Here is an 18,907-nt window from a genome sequence, read left to right as displayed (position 1 = left end):
CAAAAGAAACACAATCAACCAAAACAAACCAAAGAGAAGAGGGGAACGACCTAGGACGCTTGCAACCTTCTCTGTTCTGACACTCTCACACTTCACACGGAGGGGAAAAAACAAGCAAACTATGAAGAATTATCTAAAGACATTTATTTTTAATTATGTAAGAAGTTAATTAACATGGATATATGAACATCTGAAGGAAAAAAAAAAAAAGAGAAATAGCAGCAAAGGGAGTTTTGAGATGAGGGAGATAAGACCTTCATCTCCCTGGCTCCTGAAAAAGAGAAAGAACACATTAAAAGCGTTGAAAAGTCTTCCATTGACCTAATTGTACCATGTTGGGGAAAACATGCAATTTTTACTGTTCCTCAAGCACTCATGATTTTGAATATGTTGTTTGATATTCAATTAGTAATATCTGAGTATAACCAGTGACACTCACATATGCCAACGTATTTCAATCATCTGGCTCCAAATGCTACAAAACCACGTTTCCCTTAACACTTACAATTCCTTTTCCAACTTCTTTTATACCATTGTCTTGTTTGGCTGGCGCAGAAAGGCCTTTGAAAACTTTTTCAATTACTGTCCTGTAGTAAAGAAAAACAAGTATCATGAAAGGGCGCTTCATACTTGAGCATAATCTGCTAAACTCAGAATAATACTAGTGTAAATGAGGAGAATACCCACATAGAGCCTCAACTGACTTCTGCTCAGGATTCCCAGTGTTTTCTGAATGTCAGTTAAAGCTGCCCTCCTTGAGCAATACAAACTCTGGTTTGAAGAAGTGTTCAATACTGAGAGTTACCTGTTAATTTAAGAATCTATGCCCAAAGTTGCTAAAAATCAGCCCATCTCTAGCTAGGTGCCAATTTTTTGCAGTGGAAAACATAGGGTTAGCATTTTTCTCCTTGAAACATGCTAACTTTCAATACTTCTCTGTTTGAATGTGTTTTAAAAGCACATATGTCATAGGCATGGTCAAAATCCTATACCTTCTTACACTGGTGAAAGCTCCCCACAGTTAGACTGCAAGTCATAAAACCTGTACCTTGCTACATCAACACAAATATGGGGCCCACATTTTGTCACACATATAATCAAAACTCCTCCCAGAGTCACTGCTTTATGTTGTGAAAATGACGACTTGATGACAACCTTTATTTTATTACTACATTGCTATCTCATTAGAATTTCAAATATGTAATGCAAATCAATTACTTACAAGGACACCCTTCAAGAATTCTTCATTAAGCCTGATGCCTTTTGCTCTCATCTTCTAAAATACAGTGTCTGGTGAAGATCAGAAAACCTTCTTCCTACATACAAGCACTGCTGGTACTGGAAACTATCAAAGGAGTCGAAGTTGTGCATGCTGTAAGAGTTGCTTTGATGGTACTTCCATTGTTTCCTGCAGACAAATCTCCATCATCAACTCCACCATATTGAAATACAAAAACTATTTTTGAACCCAGACGTCTCTGAGAGTGGTTTCTTCAAATATAACGTAACACTTCAAGCTAAACCGCTGTCTGGCATTCATTTATATGTATTTGCTCTGCAATTTCATTGTTTCAGATGCCATTAGAAAGTGCCACCTTTGAAACAATGGACAACAGAAATGGGATGAATTGTGAATGCCTATTGGAGACAGAGCTAATAATATTTCTTTTGAATGCCATCAACTGATATTTTTCTTTTAAACTGCTACTAAAACTTGATGCCAGGTAACAATATTCTGTGTCGATGATTTCACAGTTACGCTTCATCTGAGAGGTGGTACCAACATCCAGACTATTCAAAGGAGGGGAAAACCCTGCATCTATATTTGATACTTTTGCCCACATCAAAACCCAAAGATAAGTATCAACGCAAATATAGGGATTATTTTACTTTGAATACCATACCAAATTTAAAAACAAACAAAAAAACCCCACAGCTCAGAACTGATATTTTTCTTAACTTCTTAAAAGGTCTTAATAAAATTTTTACCTTAGCTTTTTTAAGTTAAGCACTTTGTCCACTTAAGCTTTTCATACTTTTCCACAATATTAACCCAGCGCTGATTTCTCCAGATTCACTGAAAATCCCAAATTGCTCAATAAATCAAACCCACTTTCTGGCATTGAAAGCTTGGGAGCACGAACCTTTTGAATCTTGTATCTAGACATTTACAGATCTTAGTTTATGGATCTCTTCCTTAAGAATCATATCATTATAAAGTTATCCATCCACATGAAATTATCCATAAACAAGTTAAAATAAAAACTGAAGGAAAAACCCTCCAAACACAAGATTTTCACAAGCCACATAAACTTTATATGATCAGAGTTAAAATTATTATTTTAAAATATTAATTTTGAAACTCTAATGATAGATATTTTCTATAGTGATGATGAAAATTATGACTGAAACAAATGCATCAGGAGTTTCATGCATTTTAATGTCTTATTTTTAGAGTATTTTCAAATCTTCATTTTAATTTGCTGCATGAATATTTTGATTATTCTTCAGTATTAATGGGATTACTACACATTACCTAGTATTATACTGTAGGTGCTGTCTCAAAAAAAATTGCTGCAACAACTAATGGTTAGTTTATATGTTGCTACAACTCACTCATTCTTGAAAACCTGCAAGTCACAAAAGAAAAAAAAAAGGCCTCTTCCCCCCACCCCAACACCCTGCAAAAGCCAGAAACTAACTTTACTATTAAAAACACATCCCCTCCAAACATGCATTTTGAAGTTGGATGCTCTCCCTCTGAAACAGGCAACTGCAGTAACCAGAAAAAGTCAGTGGCATAGATGAAGTATAGTCTACATTTTAGTAATTTGTGCTATGAAACTGCAGTAAAATCATAATGCTGCCCAGGTAATACTGCCGTGAATTTTTTGTAACCTAAAGATTTTACTGCCTATCTGTACTATTTAGGCACAAATATCATGTTATATCTTCTATCCTGAACAGAAAAATGCTAGTCTATGCTCTTCCCTTCTCCTATCCTCTCTCCCAACTAGAACCTGCTCCCCAAAAGACCACCAACAAAATCAGTCAAACAAAACCCCAAAACCCATATTTTCCTCATAATGCCTCTCTCACCTGTATCCCAGAAAACTCTCTTTTTGGTTAATGGAAAACTCTACAATAACAATGTAAACATTTTTGATATGCTGCCAAAACATATTTTTCGGAAGAATATGAGAAGCAATGGGGTTTACTCTGTCATAGTCTCCGAATAGAGAGAAAATTTCACTAGCTGGAACCTCTGTTAGTGACCTGAAATGAGGTCAGGAAAGAACAGAAAAATAAAGAGGAGAAAATAACTAATCAGTCCTGTTTTACACTAAAAAGATGCAACCAAAAACTTCATTGCTGAGAGAAGCCACTGCCTACAACCTAGCTTTCCTTTCAGTGACACTCAACTTCTTCTACGAGCACGACGTAAACCGTGCTGCTGGCTCTCACTCAGAGCCCAGCAGGTTTGGAGACTTGTCCTTGGGCTAGATGCCATGAAAACGGGTACAGTGACACAGGCCCTGCTCAAGAGAGCTTACAATCTAAGAAAGCAAAATGACATACAAGAGTATGGAAAAAATACAGCTAAACACAAACAAAATTTGTATACATATATATACAGTTACACTTACAAAAACTACTAGAACAGCATAACTATTTCTATCTGCCCCTCCACCTAGCCATCATTACTTAGATGATAACTTAATAGGGATCACGGTGGATGTGGGTCTTAAGGAGAGATTTCAAGGAGAAGGCAGTGGCCTTATGAATCAGTCCAGGGAGGGTTTTCCATGCATACGGGACAGTGTGGAAGATGTTATATTGAAAACTTGAAATTGTGCAGAGCAGCATTTCTCCAGGGCAAAAATTCAAGGTGTTGTGTGCAAGATCCCTATTTCCTGAGACAGAGACAGTGTGGTTATGTGAGTAACGTCTGGCCATTAAAAAGACAAGCGAATCACTAACGTAAGACTACACTGAGGCTATGTTACTTGCCACATAGTCTCCGTGGCCGCCAGTTAGCACAGTAACTGCGAGGAGATGATATGGAAGGGTTTTCAAAAGAGTTGGATACAAAGAAGGAAAAAAAGGTAAGATGAAGGAAAGGAGACAAAAGGAAGAAATGGGAGGAATATTTTCAAATGTAGTCTTCTGCTTTAGTTCTTAGTGTGTTTGCAATTTATTAACTAAAAAACTAAAAAACATATACAATAACTAATGTACATTCGACACCATAAAATAAACTGGACCATATGTCAACATTTACAATTATGTTATTATCCTTCACTATGGAAAGGTGAGAAACAGGTTAAACAAGAGACAAAATGCTTCCCCTTACCCTTCTTCTTCCGTACTGAAGCTTGGAAATAGAAAGGGAATGAACTGTGAATCAATTCTGAAGGTAATTTTTCTTATGCTAAATCCTTGTCTGTTATTTTGAACATAAACATTTTTCTTCCATCTCTAAGAAGTCAGTCTCTCCCTGCTAACCTGTACTGTGCATGTAACTATCCAACCACTGAAGATAAACAACTTGGCATAAGCCCAGTTTATCAGGGTTTATACCTTGAGTATAGGAAATTGCTCCATTGCAGATACAAGAGACATATACAATTTATTTCTAAATTCTTTTTAAAATGTAGTAATTTGGGCAACTTATTGATGCTAGGGCACTGAAACGGATTATGATGGTAGGGCAATTTCATGTCATTGCAGATCGAAGTGGAAAGGAACTGTTAACACATTATCTGCCATATTTTGTGTTAACTTATTGGAAAGAGAACAACTAAGATGGTCTGATATAGCACTCAATATTATGGAGAACAAAGTAGCTAAAAGTATGTCAATAAAACCACAAATACAGTTCAGAGCCAGACAAAAGAAGTGACTGGAAAGACTGCAAGATGTATAAATTTTTTAAAAACTGATATTATTTAGCTTAGCTAGGAGAAATGACAAAAATATATACTCTAAGAGAAAACAAATAGGGAATTTCTATTTATCTTTTTCTTATACTACATAACAAGGGACGTTCAATAAAATTAAAAAGCATCACATTTAGAACCAATAAAAAGGAAATACATTTGTACACAGCACATGATTAGCCTGTGGTATTCTTTGCCACRAGACATTATCGAGACTATGAACTTCTTCAATTCAGAAAAGATTACACATATATCGATGAGAACATCCACAGTGTTCATCTATAAACACCTCCTATTTATTTTATACATATATTTTATGAAACAAATGCATATTCATTAAATAAAATAGTTTAACAGATATCAAAAATGTGGGTGTTCTCATAGTTTATACGGATGTCCAATATATACACATATACATATATAGATATATAAATTGTATGTATATATATGCACACACACACAATCTGTGTTTTATGTCAGAAGACAACTTTTAACTTATGATAGCTGGAAAATTTTCTCTTTGGGAGCTTGTTCAATTGTTGTGCAATTTAAGAATTGTTTCTTCTGATACTAGTCCCTTTACATAACAAATATTAAAATAGGTAGACTACAGATGTTATTTATAACAGTAGTCATATTGTTTGCTAGGGTGGCAAATGTTCAGCATATCATGGAACTGGTGTTTACAGGCCTGTTTAGGAAGAAGAAAAATTTGTGCCATGCTCTCGTATCACTACAGCTTAATTAGAGGACATATACTTCTGGAGCAGGCTTCAGTACTAGTCTTCAGCTCAGTAAAGTCTTGCCATCATAACATTTGCCCCATCTGGATAAAGATGATGAGGAGGAATGTGCTTAAGGATTCAAGGACATCCCATGGCTGCTAATCACAAGAGCTGCAATGGTTCCTGAGAGCCGATGAGAGCAAATAGCGGACCAGGTACTATACAGCGAACGAGGGGGAGAGTAAGCCAAACTACGATGCTCTTCAGTGCAGAGGTAGCTTTACTATTATTAAGCTATTTTTCCCTGGAAAAGAGTGTTGCTCCTCTCTGCTTTAAGAATGGTATCTACTATGTAAGTTTGAAAAGTAAGAGAAATACAAGAATATCTTCAAGGACTTGCAGAAGGCAATAACGAAGGGGAAAAAATGGTGCCTAAATTTTTCCCTCCCCCTGGGCCCTTTAGAACTGTTTGTTGATAAACCACCAAGACTCTTAACACTCCATGAAAGGAAAACAAATCAAAACACCTCAAACCAAAAAATGGGGCATGGGAAAAAATTCTACATTTTAATCCTGGAAGAAAAATACAGAGCATTCACAGACTGTAGAAACCTTCAGTCAGGCTCCCAAAGTTCACGGCACAAAATAATCAAATTTTATGCGATTTGTTAGATCTAAATAATCAGAATGCTTCATTTTGGTCTTCCTGTGGTTGTTAGACCACACAGAAGACAGCAACCAGTTCAGCGCTCCTTTCTTGGTCAGAACTCCCACTGCAGCTATGTGAGTTTTGACTCATAAAGGATGGATGGGGTCCATCTGCCCCAGAAAACATTGATGTCTAGAGGGAAAAAGTGGCCATTTATCCACAAAGCTTTGATTCCTTCCAGTTGGCCTTCATATGAGTCTATGTCAAAAATTAAAATGATTACAAAATATAAGTATTTAAATCAATGTAGGATTATAGTAGTGGGAAAAAGAGCTTTGTTGTATGATAGACTGTATTATTCTGCAATGAGGGACATGGTTTGTTTTTATACCCAACATCATTTACTAAACACTCTATTCTAGTGGAATAGCCACATACAAATATGCACTGGGTTTCTGCCTTTGCATAGACGGTCCCATTCATAACATATTTGTTAGTCTAGTTGAAGGAAAACTGTCTTTTAATGACCTAACAGATTAACACCAAAAAGAAAAGAACTATTACTTCCTTTACTTCTATAAAATAAATCAAAACTCCTGAGGAATTATAAATATCTAGAATGCAGATGATCACACAAAGGAATCTATAATCACGTTTCTTAAAATTAGCAAATAAAAGACTGAATGCTCAATACTTTTTTATTACCACTAATGAGAAGAATTATGTTTATATCATGCACAGAAGTCAAAGTGATATCATAATATGCACTTTTTCAGATCAGAGTCTCTAATGAAAAAAAGCTGAAGTTGAAGCTGCTTTAACACTGTCAGCTTTTTAACAACAGCTTCTGGCAGCTTACCTTTATCCACTAATGAGAGGCCACAGAAATTTAAAATAAAACAATATTAGATTAACTGAAAATTTAGAAAGCAAAGCTAATAAAATACGATACGGCATTACTTCTTAGAAGATGTGCCAAACTTTGATGATGCACAAAAAAGTATAAACATTCTCTTGCATAGCAGTAAAGGCACAAGTTTAAAAAAAAATTACTCATGCGAATCATGCATATTTGAACTCTCCAAAGATGCAGCATTCTTAAAACCTTTTCTGTTCTATTTGGTGCACACAGAGCAGTTCCTTTTAATCAATTTAACATATATTTATATTTTAAAATTTCTATTATCCCAGCATGCTTGTCAAAAAACACTTTCTTACCAAGCTCTTCAAGCTCTGAGGTCATTGACTTAGACCGCAAGGTCAGTGCAGTGGTTGGAGCTCGCTTAGGAGGTGGTGGGGCTTTGCATTAAACAGAAGGATATAAAATATAAGTAAACGTAAATCTCAAACGCTATATATTTGCAAACACAATTTCATATTTGGTCAAAAGAATATGTCACACTAAATAAGGTAATATTAAATAAATACATGCAGAGGAAAAAACCTCAGATGCTTTTCATGTATTGAATTTCTGCACCATTCTACTTTTAGCATAGGTTCTTTGACAAATCAGTAAGCTTTTATGTAACAGGATATATAGAAACATTTAAAGCTAAATAATTCTGCACTTCTATTTTTCACTAGGAAAAAGACCTTCTAGAGAAAGCACCTCACAGCAGTTATGCCCCCCCTTCTAAGAAGTGTACATAGCTAAAAATCTCTTGGAGACCAGCTAAGTCTCTGCCAGATTAATTTCATCTTTGAAGAAACTTTGCCTGCTGTTAAATCTGGAAAATACAAGAAAGAAGATTCAAACTGATCTTAATAGTCATGGTGAGACTTAGGAAAACAGGTGATCCTCAGAATAAATAACACTTAAAGTTGATCTTAAAATATCAAGGCAATCATCGAGCACTGAACCTAAAATCCAGCATGTTTCTTGGGTATCCTGATATACAATGTTTCCTGCTAGCTTCAAAGAGAACCAAGCCAGACAATATGTTACTGGAGGTAACATTTCTGGAGGCAGAAATGCGAGTAACATCAGAAAAGAATCTGCCTGCCATTAAGCCAATGCTGGCAGGAAAGCAAGGTTTCCAGGAAGCAGAAGCTCCTGGGACACAAGGAAAAATTAAGGATTCTGAAGCATTTTGGTTAATAATATACATCAGAATACTTCATTTGGAAAACATGCTGGCAAACCAATTTAAGGATGAGAAAGAGGAAAGAAATAGACACCATTTTCCCATAGCAACTATACCCGCTAGGTCAGCATCATTTTCTCTGTTAGGCTCCATCACCTACTTACAGAGGCTTGAAAGCGTGTCATGAGAAGGCAAAAATGTAACTCAGGTTCAGTGCCAGATACAGAGCCGCATGGGTCCCACATTTAGTAACTCCAGTTTGAGTTCTGTCCTTGCCCAACAAGAGAGGTGACAACAAATTTGTGAAGGAAACCACACAAACTGGTAAATGGGCATGGCTACCTGACACTTGCCATCACCGTAAAGGAGACTGATGGCAACAAAATCCCTCTGCGCAATTCCCAAGTTAAAACAGCAACTGACAGGAAGTAAGAAAAGCTACAAGCTTGCATCAAAAAGGGAGAAGACTTCAAAAGTGAACATTTTTGGCAAATGACACATTATCAGTAGAAGGCTCCGGAAAGATGACAAAGAGCTGGTGTTTGTTTTTAAGGAAACACTTTATCCTTCCCTTTGAGTTGTGTACAAAGGTTCCTTTATGTAAAGCCAGTATGACACATACCAAACAACAGAGGTGAAAGGTTTGCTTAGAATGTGTAAATAGTAATTCTATCAAGCTAAAAATAATGCAAGACCATCTTTGGATATAATTTACTTTAAGACTTTTTTTTTTTTTTTTTTAAGCAGTAGATGTCAAGAACCCTTAGAGTGTGGACAGAGAGTTTTACTCATGGACAAAGGAGCCTGTGGGTGCCAGTTTCTAGCCCTTCTTGTGCTGAAGAACCACGCAACTGTGATTAACGTGGAGCAACTGGCGGGAGGAACAGGAATGTGATGCTACTGTATTGAAGATTAGTGAGTAGCAGCGATCTTTTCTGCTTAATGATAACTGTGAGGATCTAATGACTTTGCAGGGTACCTTTTAACTGAGCAAACTCAGAGGCACCTAAGACAAAGGAAATAGTTCAAAATCCATTTTTGGAAGTATTTTTTGCATGAAGTTTTTTTGGTGGGGAGGAGTTGGTGGGGAAAACCATACTGCAATTCTTAAGGGACTAGTCCAGTCTTATTATATAGGTTATCCCATAAACCCCATTAAAGTTAATATAAAAAAACCCTAATCTTTTAAATTGGGAAAAAACGTTTCCCGGTTTGTATCCGGACAATTCCTTCTCAAAGTCTTTGTGGAATGTGATGCTACGCTAAACTTTCTTGGAGTAGCTGCTTTCTTACTAGGGGCCACATGGCAGGAAAAAAGTTGTGCGTCTTTTCTACTAACAGCAGGAGGAGGGGATTTTCTCTGGTTGGAACAAATCCTCTGTTTTCAATCCAAGGTACAGTGATTTGCCCACTGAAATGTATTGTTTTTCTACTAGAATTTTAGTCTACATATTTTGGTTACTTTTCTTATTTTTACAGATGTCCTTTCTAAACATTTATTTTGCAAAATTTTAAGTTCTCAGTGACTTCAAGAGGAGTCAAACTAACCCCATGTCAAATACATTTGAAAATCCCATCCTTCTGCATACAATTTTCATTAATAAAAGATACTCTGTTCTTTGCGATTTTTCTCCCTACTGCAAGACACTCATGTCAAGAAGTCTGGCTATGAGAACTTCAAACATCACTGCCTAAAGATCCACAAAAATGAAATTTGATAGTAAACATGACAAGAGAATGCTACCCTTCTTGTCACATATATATGCCTAAGTCAACAGAGGTAAGTTACTCTAAACTAAGTAACAAAAGAGCATTGCAAATTTAAAAAGGGAAATTTGTAAATCACAAGTTATAAGCCAGCAACTTCTTGTCCATACCCTGCTTTCTTTGGAGCAACACCAAAATGACTCCGTTAGGAAAAGAGAAAAAAGTACCTTTCTTTCTAGCTGTGTCATCTGGATCAAGATTCCTGGTTACTGTGACAACCTTAAGAACTAGGTGATTGCCCCCTTGTCGAATCATGTTCACCACCTGCCTGTGTCCAACTTTCACCACGTTCTCATTATTAACCTGTAAAGAAAGAAAAGATTCTTTCAGCTCAAAATTCAGAAAAATTCTAGTCTTTCAGTTTTAAAAGCAGAAGTCAGAAAGAACAGGAAGCTATAGAATTTCTGATTGCTGTCTTTTAATAAAAATCTATTTTTAAGAAACAGCAGATAGCTGACATGTTAAGAGGAAAAAAAAAGCTAGCTTTTCATGGAATACGTATCTTATTTCTTTATAATTGCTAGTTTAAAAAAACCACTGAATGAGTTCAACCAAGTCTTTCCCTTTACATATTATTTATTTCCTACAATTAGTGCGCTACAATTCTATAATTCACACAGTAAAACTACTTTCTTAAATTATAGTCATTATTCACCACTGCACTATTCACAAATGTTTATACGCATTCTGATGAGATATTTAGAAGTTTTTTTTTTTTTTCCAGATCATCCAGGAACTAACATTTTCACTCTAGAGGCATTCTTTTATTCTATGCACTCTTCCCCTTGTTTCCCAGCATTTCCATTCTGCATGTTTCTAAACAGTGGTCCAGGAAAATCTTCATGGAAAAAGATGAGTTAACTCATGAAACCGTGACCAGCTGTTATGGTCATACCAATGCTTAGTTCTGTAACATTAAACTTTAAAATGTATACTCTCCCCAGTAATTCCCTGTGCTACATCATCATTTCTGCTGTATGCCTCCTTCCGTAACATTAATTCATAGACATAAAAGAAAGTGATATTAATAAAATCTGTAACTAACAATGTGGATAACAGTAATTTATTTATTCAATATGTAAGGAGTCACTGAAAGTTATCTGAAATCTAACCAATAGCTGTATATAAGACTGAAGTGCCACATGCATTATTTGAACACAGAAGATATTAAGGAATTGGAATCAGTGAAGAAGAGATACTGCCAGATTACATGTCGGGAATTTGATCTTTATCCAAAATTCAAGTTCTGACTCAGTTATATTGCACTGAGATCACTCTGTGCCTTCCAAAATGAACAGTCATTTTCAAAGTAAGCATTTTTACCCTCCTCTATTTCTTCTGACAGGCATGGCATCTCACACACTAAAGAATTTACAGCTTAGAGCAAAATCTCTCATTAAAAATTATTGCTATTTAGCAAAACAACAAGCACAAGGAGACTCATTCCAACTTGAAATCGTTTTTTCATCCACTGTATCAAAGGAAAATCTTGACTTTTTTCAGGCTTTAGATGAGACAAGATGCATTATGATGAAATTACTTCTCAGTAAAGCATATTTTCAATACACTGCTGCAGTCAAATGTTTCAAAGCACCATCCATGTGCTATGTCCGCAAGTCTGAGACGCTTTTTAAGATGCTTTTTTAGTTTCACATAAAATGATGTAGGTCTAACACATTAACACATGCTGAACATCCAGACCTGTTGAGCAGGCAAATATGAAGTTCTCTCATTCTGGAGGTGGAAGATATAAAAAAAAATGTTGGTTTGAATAGGACTCTTGCTGTTTTATTTTGCACCTTAAAAGCGTCTGGTATTTAATTCCAAGACACGATATTTATTTAGCTGGGCCAAAGGCATGTACATTTAATGGGCCTAAAACACTTTAGCAAACAGAATTATCATTTTACTTCCTAAATTTCTGCCAGTATTAAAACCTCAAAAAGGTAACAGTTTTCCACAGGGAAAAAGTATCCAAATAAAAACTACTGACTGGATCTACTATATTTTTACTGGAGTTAAATTTTAAGGGTTGAAGTCAGTATGCATTAGAATGTATCCCCTAATGTTTTCCAAAAAATAAACGGAGACCTCCAAATAAATCAACAGTTAATATTAATCAAACACATGTACACTTTACTAAAGTGATAAATGTATAAAATGATAAACAGCTTATGCAGCATACCATCTGTTCTCATCGTTATGTGCAATGATGATATTTAACATTTAGAGCAAGAGCAAATATATGAGACATTTTTTAAAACCATCTCAGACACAGAACCTCTAATCGACTGTTTATAGCAGTTTTGTTGAAAAGGCATAGTTACAAAGCTGGTACCAAAAAGATTTCTGTTACAAAAATAAAAATATTGATAAGAGATCTGAAGATTATTTGACTTAAAGAGATTACAGAAATATTTGTTAACAAAGGAATCATGAAATCAGCAAAGTGGCACCTCATCTTCATCCTCTTTAGCACCTCAGTGGGTAAAACTGTAGCATGATTACAGAGAAATGATAATGTGTCATCAGCTTTTAAGGAGTTAGGATTTCAGTGACAGATTCTCTATTTCTCTTAGCCTTCTTCAATCTTTTATACTAAAGCCAAATGACTGTAGAACCGGGTGTTAAATAGTACCATATCGGAGCTCTGACAGCTTTGTCTGGTAGAYTGAGTCTGACATTATTGTGCAACACTTTTTCAGGTATGAATAATGTGATGATACCGGTTCTCTGCTTCCCCTTCAAGCCTTGGCAGCGGAGGTGACTACCGTATCTCATTTAGGCTTTGTAAACAAGCTCAAGAAGGTAAATTTTTACAATCAGTAAAATRCTTAAGATACCTATTTCATCTGTACCAATTCCTTTAACAATAGCACCTGTTTGGTATTGAATGCGATCACATTCTTTGAAATACTATAAAAATATTTTTGCTTTTATTTGCCAAGTGTTTAGAAAGATGTTTCATAAAGAGTTAAACTAGCAAAGTCAGTCTGAAGGCATAAATTTCTCTCTCTTCCTCTGCTTCAATAACTCAACTCTTTCTGCATGTTTTCTGTGATATGTCCCTGCAAAACCTTAAGTTCCTCTTTTCCTTCCACACTTCCCCAAAACTTTCCTTCACAGAACTTTAAGCTTTCCTGTGTCTTTCAAAAATAGGCAAGAATATAGAAATAGATTATATAGAAATAGGTATGTGCTGCAGCTGGTTCCATGCTACATCAATGCCAGCTGGTCATCCGAGGAGACAGAAGTGAAGAAAACGGCTTCCTTTCAGCTTACGCTGGAGGCTTTCCCTTGGGACAGCCATTAATTTGAACAGCTCTCCTCTATCCACTCTCAACTCTGACAAGAGCTGCACAACATGGTACTCTTGAAACTCAACCTCTGGCATCCTGATGTTAAAACTGGCCAGTGGGCTCAGAAGTTCCCAAGCAGTTTGAGAGAGAACACAATCTCATATACGCCCCTATGTCCTTAAAAATAATCTGAAATGGAAGCAGAGCTGTCTCAAGCGTAACTTATTTTTTGGGTATGCATAAAATATTTATGCAGTGCTCAAAGGGAAGAACACTCTTATGTATATTAGGATTTTTCACCTGTCTCACTACTTCCTTCCACCGTGTATACTCAACGTGCCCGGGTATCCCCTCACTGCCCCAGACCCCTGGGAGCACAGCAGATGTCCTCTGCTCTCTCCAGTAACCTGTCAGAGAAGGCTGGAGACAGTTCAGCACTGTAAAGCTTGCATTCGGCATCCCTCACAGTCTGGGCTTGTGGCTTCTTAAAACTCCAGAAGCGAGACTGTGATCAACAATAATGTGCCTCTTGCACAAAAAGCTTTGAGCACCAAGAATAAAGAGTTCTCTCTCCAACATAGGCATTTTCTCAAGAGATAATACAAAACTGTGGAATAAACCAAGGTCAAAGACAACTGACCATCATAAATTTCAGTATCTTCAATATCCAGGTCCATCACGCTGACTTTATGCTATTGAAGATTAATACATAGCAATATCTAAAACCCATAAATCCATTAAAAAGATCATGAGACTTAATTCAAGTATAGAAAATTATGGGAAAACAGAGTGGTTTCTAAGAAGAAAATATCAGTCAAGTAATTAATCTTTTTCTGTGTGAAACATCTCCTACATGCAAGAGTCCTATATACAAATGATGATATATGAACACCCATGACATCTGTAACTCCACAGATTTCTCCTGAACTTTACGAAGAAAAAGATGCTCCTGTTCAGGTAAATTTACAGTCTTGTTAACATGGGAGACAAGTGCACAGACTGAGAATGACAACAGCCTATGAAATGCAAGTAGTTTAGAAAAGGATGGGACACAGACAGAAGAGAAAAGATGGAAGGCAGAAGTAGTAGTTAAAGTGAGATGACTGATAAGAGCATAGAGGTGGGGAAGCAGTTATCTTTCCTCCCGGCCTATCTTTACAACAATGACATCCTAGATAATCCCCAAAGCAACAAGGAGCTTAAATATGATGCAGTAAGAGAGAGGACCACAGTTAGATCCATGTCAGTGCAGCCAGAGAGGTGTTAATGAGAGGCATAGATAATCATAAATTCATTACTTCATTTCTAATTATCATATTCACACACCACCAAATGATCACTATACTGCCTACAGGGCAGTACAGTACTTTAGAAGCAAGATTAGAGATAAATTACCTTGAAATTTGTTCAGGACTTTCCTGAAGATTAAACTTACATGCACACACAAAACAGAAAACATGTGCTTCCACATCTTTCAGAAAACAAAACAGTGTATTATTTTTCATAGAACATCACTCCACACACAAACTACAGCTGGATCCCCATTTTTTCGCCACAGCCCAGCACTATGCAATATTTCATTGTAAACAGACTCTTCACAGTGTAAATACATGTATTTGGCTTACACATATGGCATAACTAGCACAGGAAAGAACAAATACAGTTATTTAAAAATATGGATTTTCTGGAAAACAATGCCTTAAAGGGTCTCCTACAGATGTGGGGGTAGATTTTCTGGATACCAGGCTGGGCTACATAAAAGGGCTTTGTTCTGGAATGTATAACCATGCAATGGGTTGCAAAATAAAATAAGATTAACCTGCACATTGTAGGATAGCAAATGCATGAGCTGGAACATATTCACCATAGCAGCCTTCCCGTAGGAAGGTGCAAAAGAAAAAACACTACCAAAGAAAGAGACCTTTGTAGATTTTGTTCTATTAATAAAAAAAATCTTAATTTCTTCAATGCATCATGCAGCAGCCTAATCCCTTCCACTATCTAAACATTCTCTCAGTGAAAAATATAGTCAATCATTTTCAACAGTAATTAAGGAGACAAAACTCAGTCACTTTGCTCATGATGGTCACTGCATCGGTGCAGTGGTGAATACATTCACCTTGCAGTTGTAAATACACATTTTCTCAGAATAAGCTTCTCAGAAGCTCTTCCCATCCTTTAAACTAACTGAAAAACCCCAAAACCTGTTACACATGCAACTCCTGCCTACACACTTTTTAAAAATCCACCATTTTTGTAAACAGTTAATACATGCTAACCCAATTACAATTTGTACCAGCAAAATAAATAGCACACAAATAATTTTGTAGGCTCAGAACATACTTTTGCATTTCAAGCAACTACATAATTGTGCGCGTGACATTGAGCACCTCACAAACCAGCATGAATTTACCATCTGTGAAGCATTCTTATTCTGTAGACTAAAAAGTGAGACAAAGAAAGACACAGTGACCTACCTAGACAATCTTTGGGAAGCTATTCAGTCACTTACTGTATCTTCAAGACCAATCTTGGATTCAGCTACAAGACTGTTTTATCTACTGAAAACCAGCAACTGGTCTTGGGGTCTATGGTTGTGCTGCTCTTAATCTCTTAATGATGGGCCAAAGCAATACTTAGCACAACCTGAGACCATGTCCAAAATTTGCACTTGCAAGTATATTTAGTGTCTGAAATCCTATTATTTGCTTCATGTTTGAAAACCCTAAATTCAGCCTGGAATGCTGAAGGCTTTTACCAGTGAAGTTTTTCTTGTCTTCTGTCATCAGTATTGTAACCAGTATCACCAACAGGCACAGTCACAGCACTAAGGTGAATAGCCTACCCAGGAAAGTTTCTGCACAAAGCAAATTTTAACAAATTCTGTAGTCAGCATATTTCTCCCTGTGTATTACAGGAAAGCACTGAACAAGTACATTTGCTGGTAAGAGTCTGGGGATCCAAATGACAAGGAAAGTCAAAAGGGTCCAAATCCAGTGTTGAGGATTTATATGGTATTTTAAGTACCTATAATATTCATTAAACCTCAGACAATTTCAAGATTCATTACCTCAACAAGTTGGCACATGAGTTTAATGTGTGTCTTAGATTAAAATAGAAAGTAATAATATAGTATATAAATCAGTATCATAAGTGAAATTAATTCCTGAATTTGTATCTGGAAACCCAGTTATTCACACCATATCATAGAAGCTTAAACAAACAGAGCAGATGGCTTCAGTCAACTGTTAATTTATTTGAACAAGTCCTGAACAAGGCCCTGAGCATCCTCTGGAACACTCCTGAAAAGTACCTAATATCAGTAGATAAGTTTCTTGACATGCTGATCTCCAACATAAACATCTTTGAGTGTTATTAGTATTTGAACATACCCCATTTAATCTAATTTAATGCAAAAGATGATTCTAAGTTTCCATGCACTCTGTCAACCTGTGAAGGCACTATCAACATTTTTTTTGCAATATAAATAAGCTTTACAGAGCCAATGATACAAGCCTGTGGAAATGCCAACTGAAATCCTGCCTTAAATAGATATTTTATACCAATCCACTTGCTCATAGGTTTGCCTGGATCGGTGGCTTTAATGCACGGGAGGGTGTAAAAAAGAGGGAGCCAGACTCTTCTCAGGGACTGAGAAGAGGCAATGGGCACAAACTGAAATACAGGAAATTCCATCTGAACATAAGAAAACACTTTCCACTGAGCGAGTGGCTGAACACTGGAACAGGCTGCCCAGAGAGGCTGTGGAGTCTCCATCCTTGGAGATAGTCAGAACCTGAATGGACACGGTCCTCAGCAACCTGCTCCAGCTGACCCTGCTTTGGGCAAGGGGTCAGACTGGATGATCGCCAGAGGTCCTTTCCAAATTCAACTGTTCTGTGATTCTCTGGGATTTCTTCATAAGAAAAAATATCACAGTGAAGTACCCACAACCTTTCAGAAAAAGACGTGCATGCAAATTACAGGAAAAGTATCAAATTCATTACCACAATATAAATTTCTTTGCAGAAGCTTAAATGCTATAGYAAACAGACACAAGATACAAGATATCTAAAGAAAAACACCCTATAGGGATATTATTTCTTGAGGTTTTATATTTCATCCTGTCATCACAGCCTCAGGACACAAACGGGAGAATCCTGTGCCTTTGCCCTTGCAGCTCCCGTGGCAGGGGAAGGTGTGCTGCCTGGTGCCCACACTCGGCGAGGGTAGGCCAGGCTCAAGTGCAGTCTGCCTGGTGAAACTCAGGATCTGCAGGGCTGCTCCAGCCAGGCGCCAGACTTTTCCTGGAATAGCACAGGTAAAACTGTTGCTTTGTGAACTACAGCATGAATTTGGTCTCTGCCTAGAGCAAGCAGAGCTACTCTGTTTCACTGAAGCTAGTGAGGAAGGCTTTAGCCTGCATCTCTTTATCCCRTAGCGTAGTGCCAGTACTGCAAATCTTCAGCTGAGCTTGGGAACATCTATTTCTGTTAGAAGCACGGGAATGAAGAGAGATCTCAGATCATAAACTCCAGACTCCTTTGTTGTCATGGCAACTGCATCACATAATTTGTTTCTTAACATATAACCAGGCTACATCTAGTAACTACTTTGATTTCTTCTCCCCATTATTCCTGTTAAGCCCAGAACCTCTTGCAAGGACCGTTTTTCTAATTTCCATCCTAGGTCTACCTGTGGCTAGTTTATACCCGTTTTTTTCCTGTGCTAAACTGCCAATAATCTAAATAGCTACTTGCTCTCTACCACCCATGTGTTTGAAACATAGGTGGGTGGCAGTAATGTCCTGCCTGAGCACCTCTTTTGTTAGGCTAAGCAAGCATTTTTAATTATCTATTATAACACGGAGCCTAACACCTGGATGGAGTACAACAGCTGTCCAGCGCTTCAAAGCCAGCCAGCTATTTTTATGTGCCTAACTTCAGTCAAGCGAGTTTAGAAAGATGAACTTTTGTTCACTTGTATTTCACCTGACTTACACTGCATTCGTGTCAGCACCTGACATCCCTGAAAAGAAGCATACAAATATTTTCTTCTTATCACCTCTTACGTTACCCTCCTTGTCACAGTCATTGACCACGAGCACAGACATTTCTGAGTATGTCAGAGAGCTACTTAAACACTGGCAATGGGACTTTAAGTTCAGCAACAAAATAAAACTCATAACAATGACAACAAATACTTAACATTTGATTTAACCTTGCTTAAAAACTGTTAAAGCACTGGCCCTTTTCCTTAAGGGTTGTGAATTTTGTTCAAAAGAGCATGTATGAACATATACAAACAATACAGCATAAAAAAAAAATACAACTGAATATTTTAAAGGAGCTTCTCTTATTCTCCAGCTTACTTAAAATGAGAGCACTCATTAATAATCAAACCTTATTAGAAAAATTAATAGAATAATATATCAAAATGATTT

General features: G+C 36.8%; 1 protein-coding gene and 1 long non-coding RNA gene across 13 annotated transcripts in view; one reads left to right on the top strand and one right to left on the bottom strand.

The window, feature by feature from the left end:
• Positions 1-18,907, bottom strand: part of SHANK2 (SH3 and multiple ankyrin repeat domains 2) — a 316,407-nt gene that overhangs the window by 29,842 nt on the left and 267,658 nt on the right. The window contains exons 16-19 of one of the 6 annotated variants that reach the window (XM_026089348.1): positions 10,333-10,468; positions 7,533-7,613; positions 7,174-7,182; positions 4,355-4,375 (exon numbers count right to left, since the gene is read on the bottom strand). In XM_026089348.1, coding sequence (XP_025945133.1) covers positions 4,355-4,375; positions 7,174-7,182; positions 7,533-7,613; positions 10,333-10,468 — 247 coding nt within the window. Of the gene's footprint in view, positions 1-129; positions 588-1,222; positions 5,001-7,173; positions 7,183-7,532; positions 7,614-8,562; positions 8,827-10,332; positions 10,469-18,907 lie in introns of those variants that run through there. The other 5 variants (XR_003257387.1, XR_003257390.1, XR_003257391.1 and 2 more) reach the window with 5 other exon arrangements.
• LOC112977250 lies at positions 8,942-11,261 on the top strand. 7 transcript variants are annotated; one of them, XR_003257396.1, is made up of 4 exons: positions 8,942-9,032; positions 9,146-9,792; positions 10,043-10,178; positions 10,890-11,261. It is a non-coding gene; the product is annotated as an uncharacterized LOC112977250 (long non-coding RNA). The 7 variants fall into 7 exon arrangements; XR_003257394.1 differs by having other exon boundaries at positions 9,878-10,178; XR_003257392.1 differs by having other exon boundaries at positions 9,146-10,178.

The sequence above is a fragment of the Apteryx rowi genome, unplaced genomic scaffold (assembly GCF_003343035.1).
Source record: "Apteryx rowi isolate R43461 unplaced genomic scaffold, aptRow1 scaffold_81, whole genome shotgun sequence".
NCBI lineage: Eukaryota > Metazoa > Chordata > Aves > Apterygiformes > Apterygidae > Apteryx > Apteryx rowi.
This window is presented reverse-complemented; position numbering and strand designations above follow the sequence as displayed.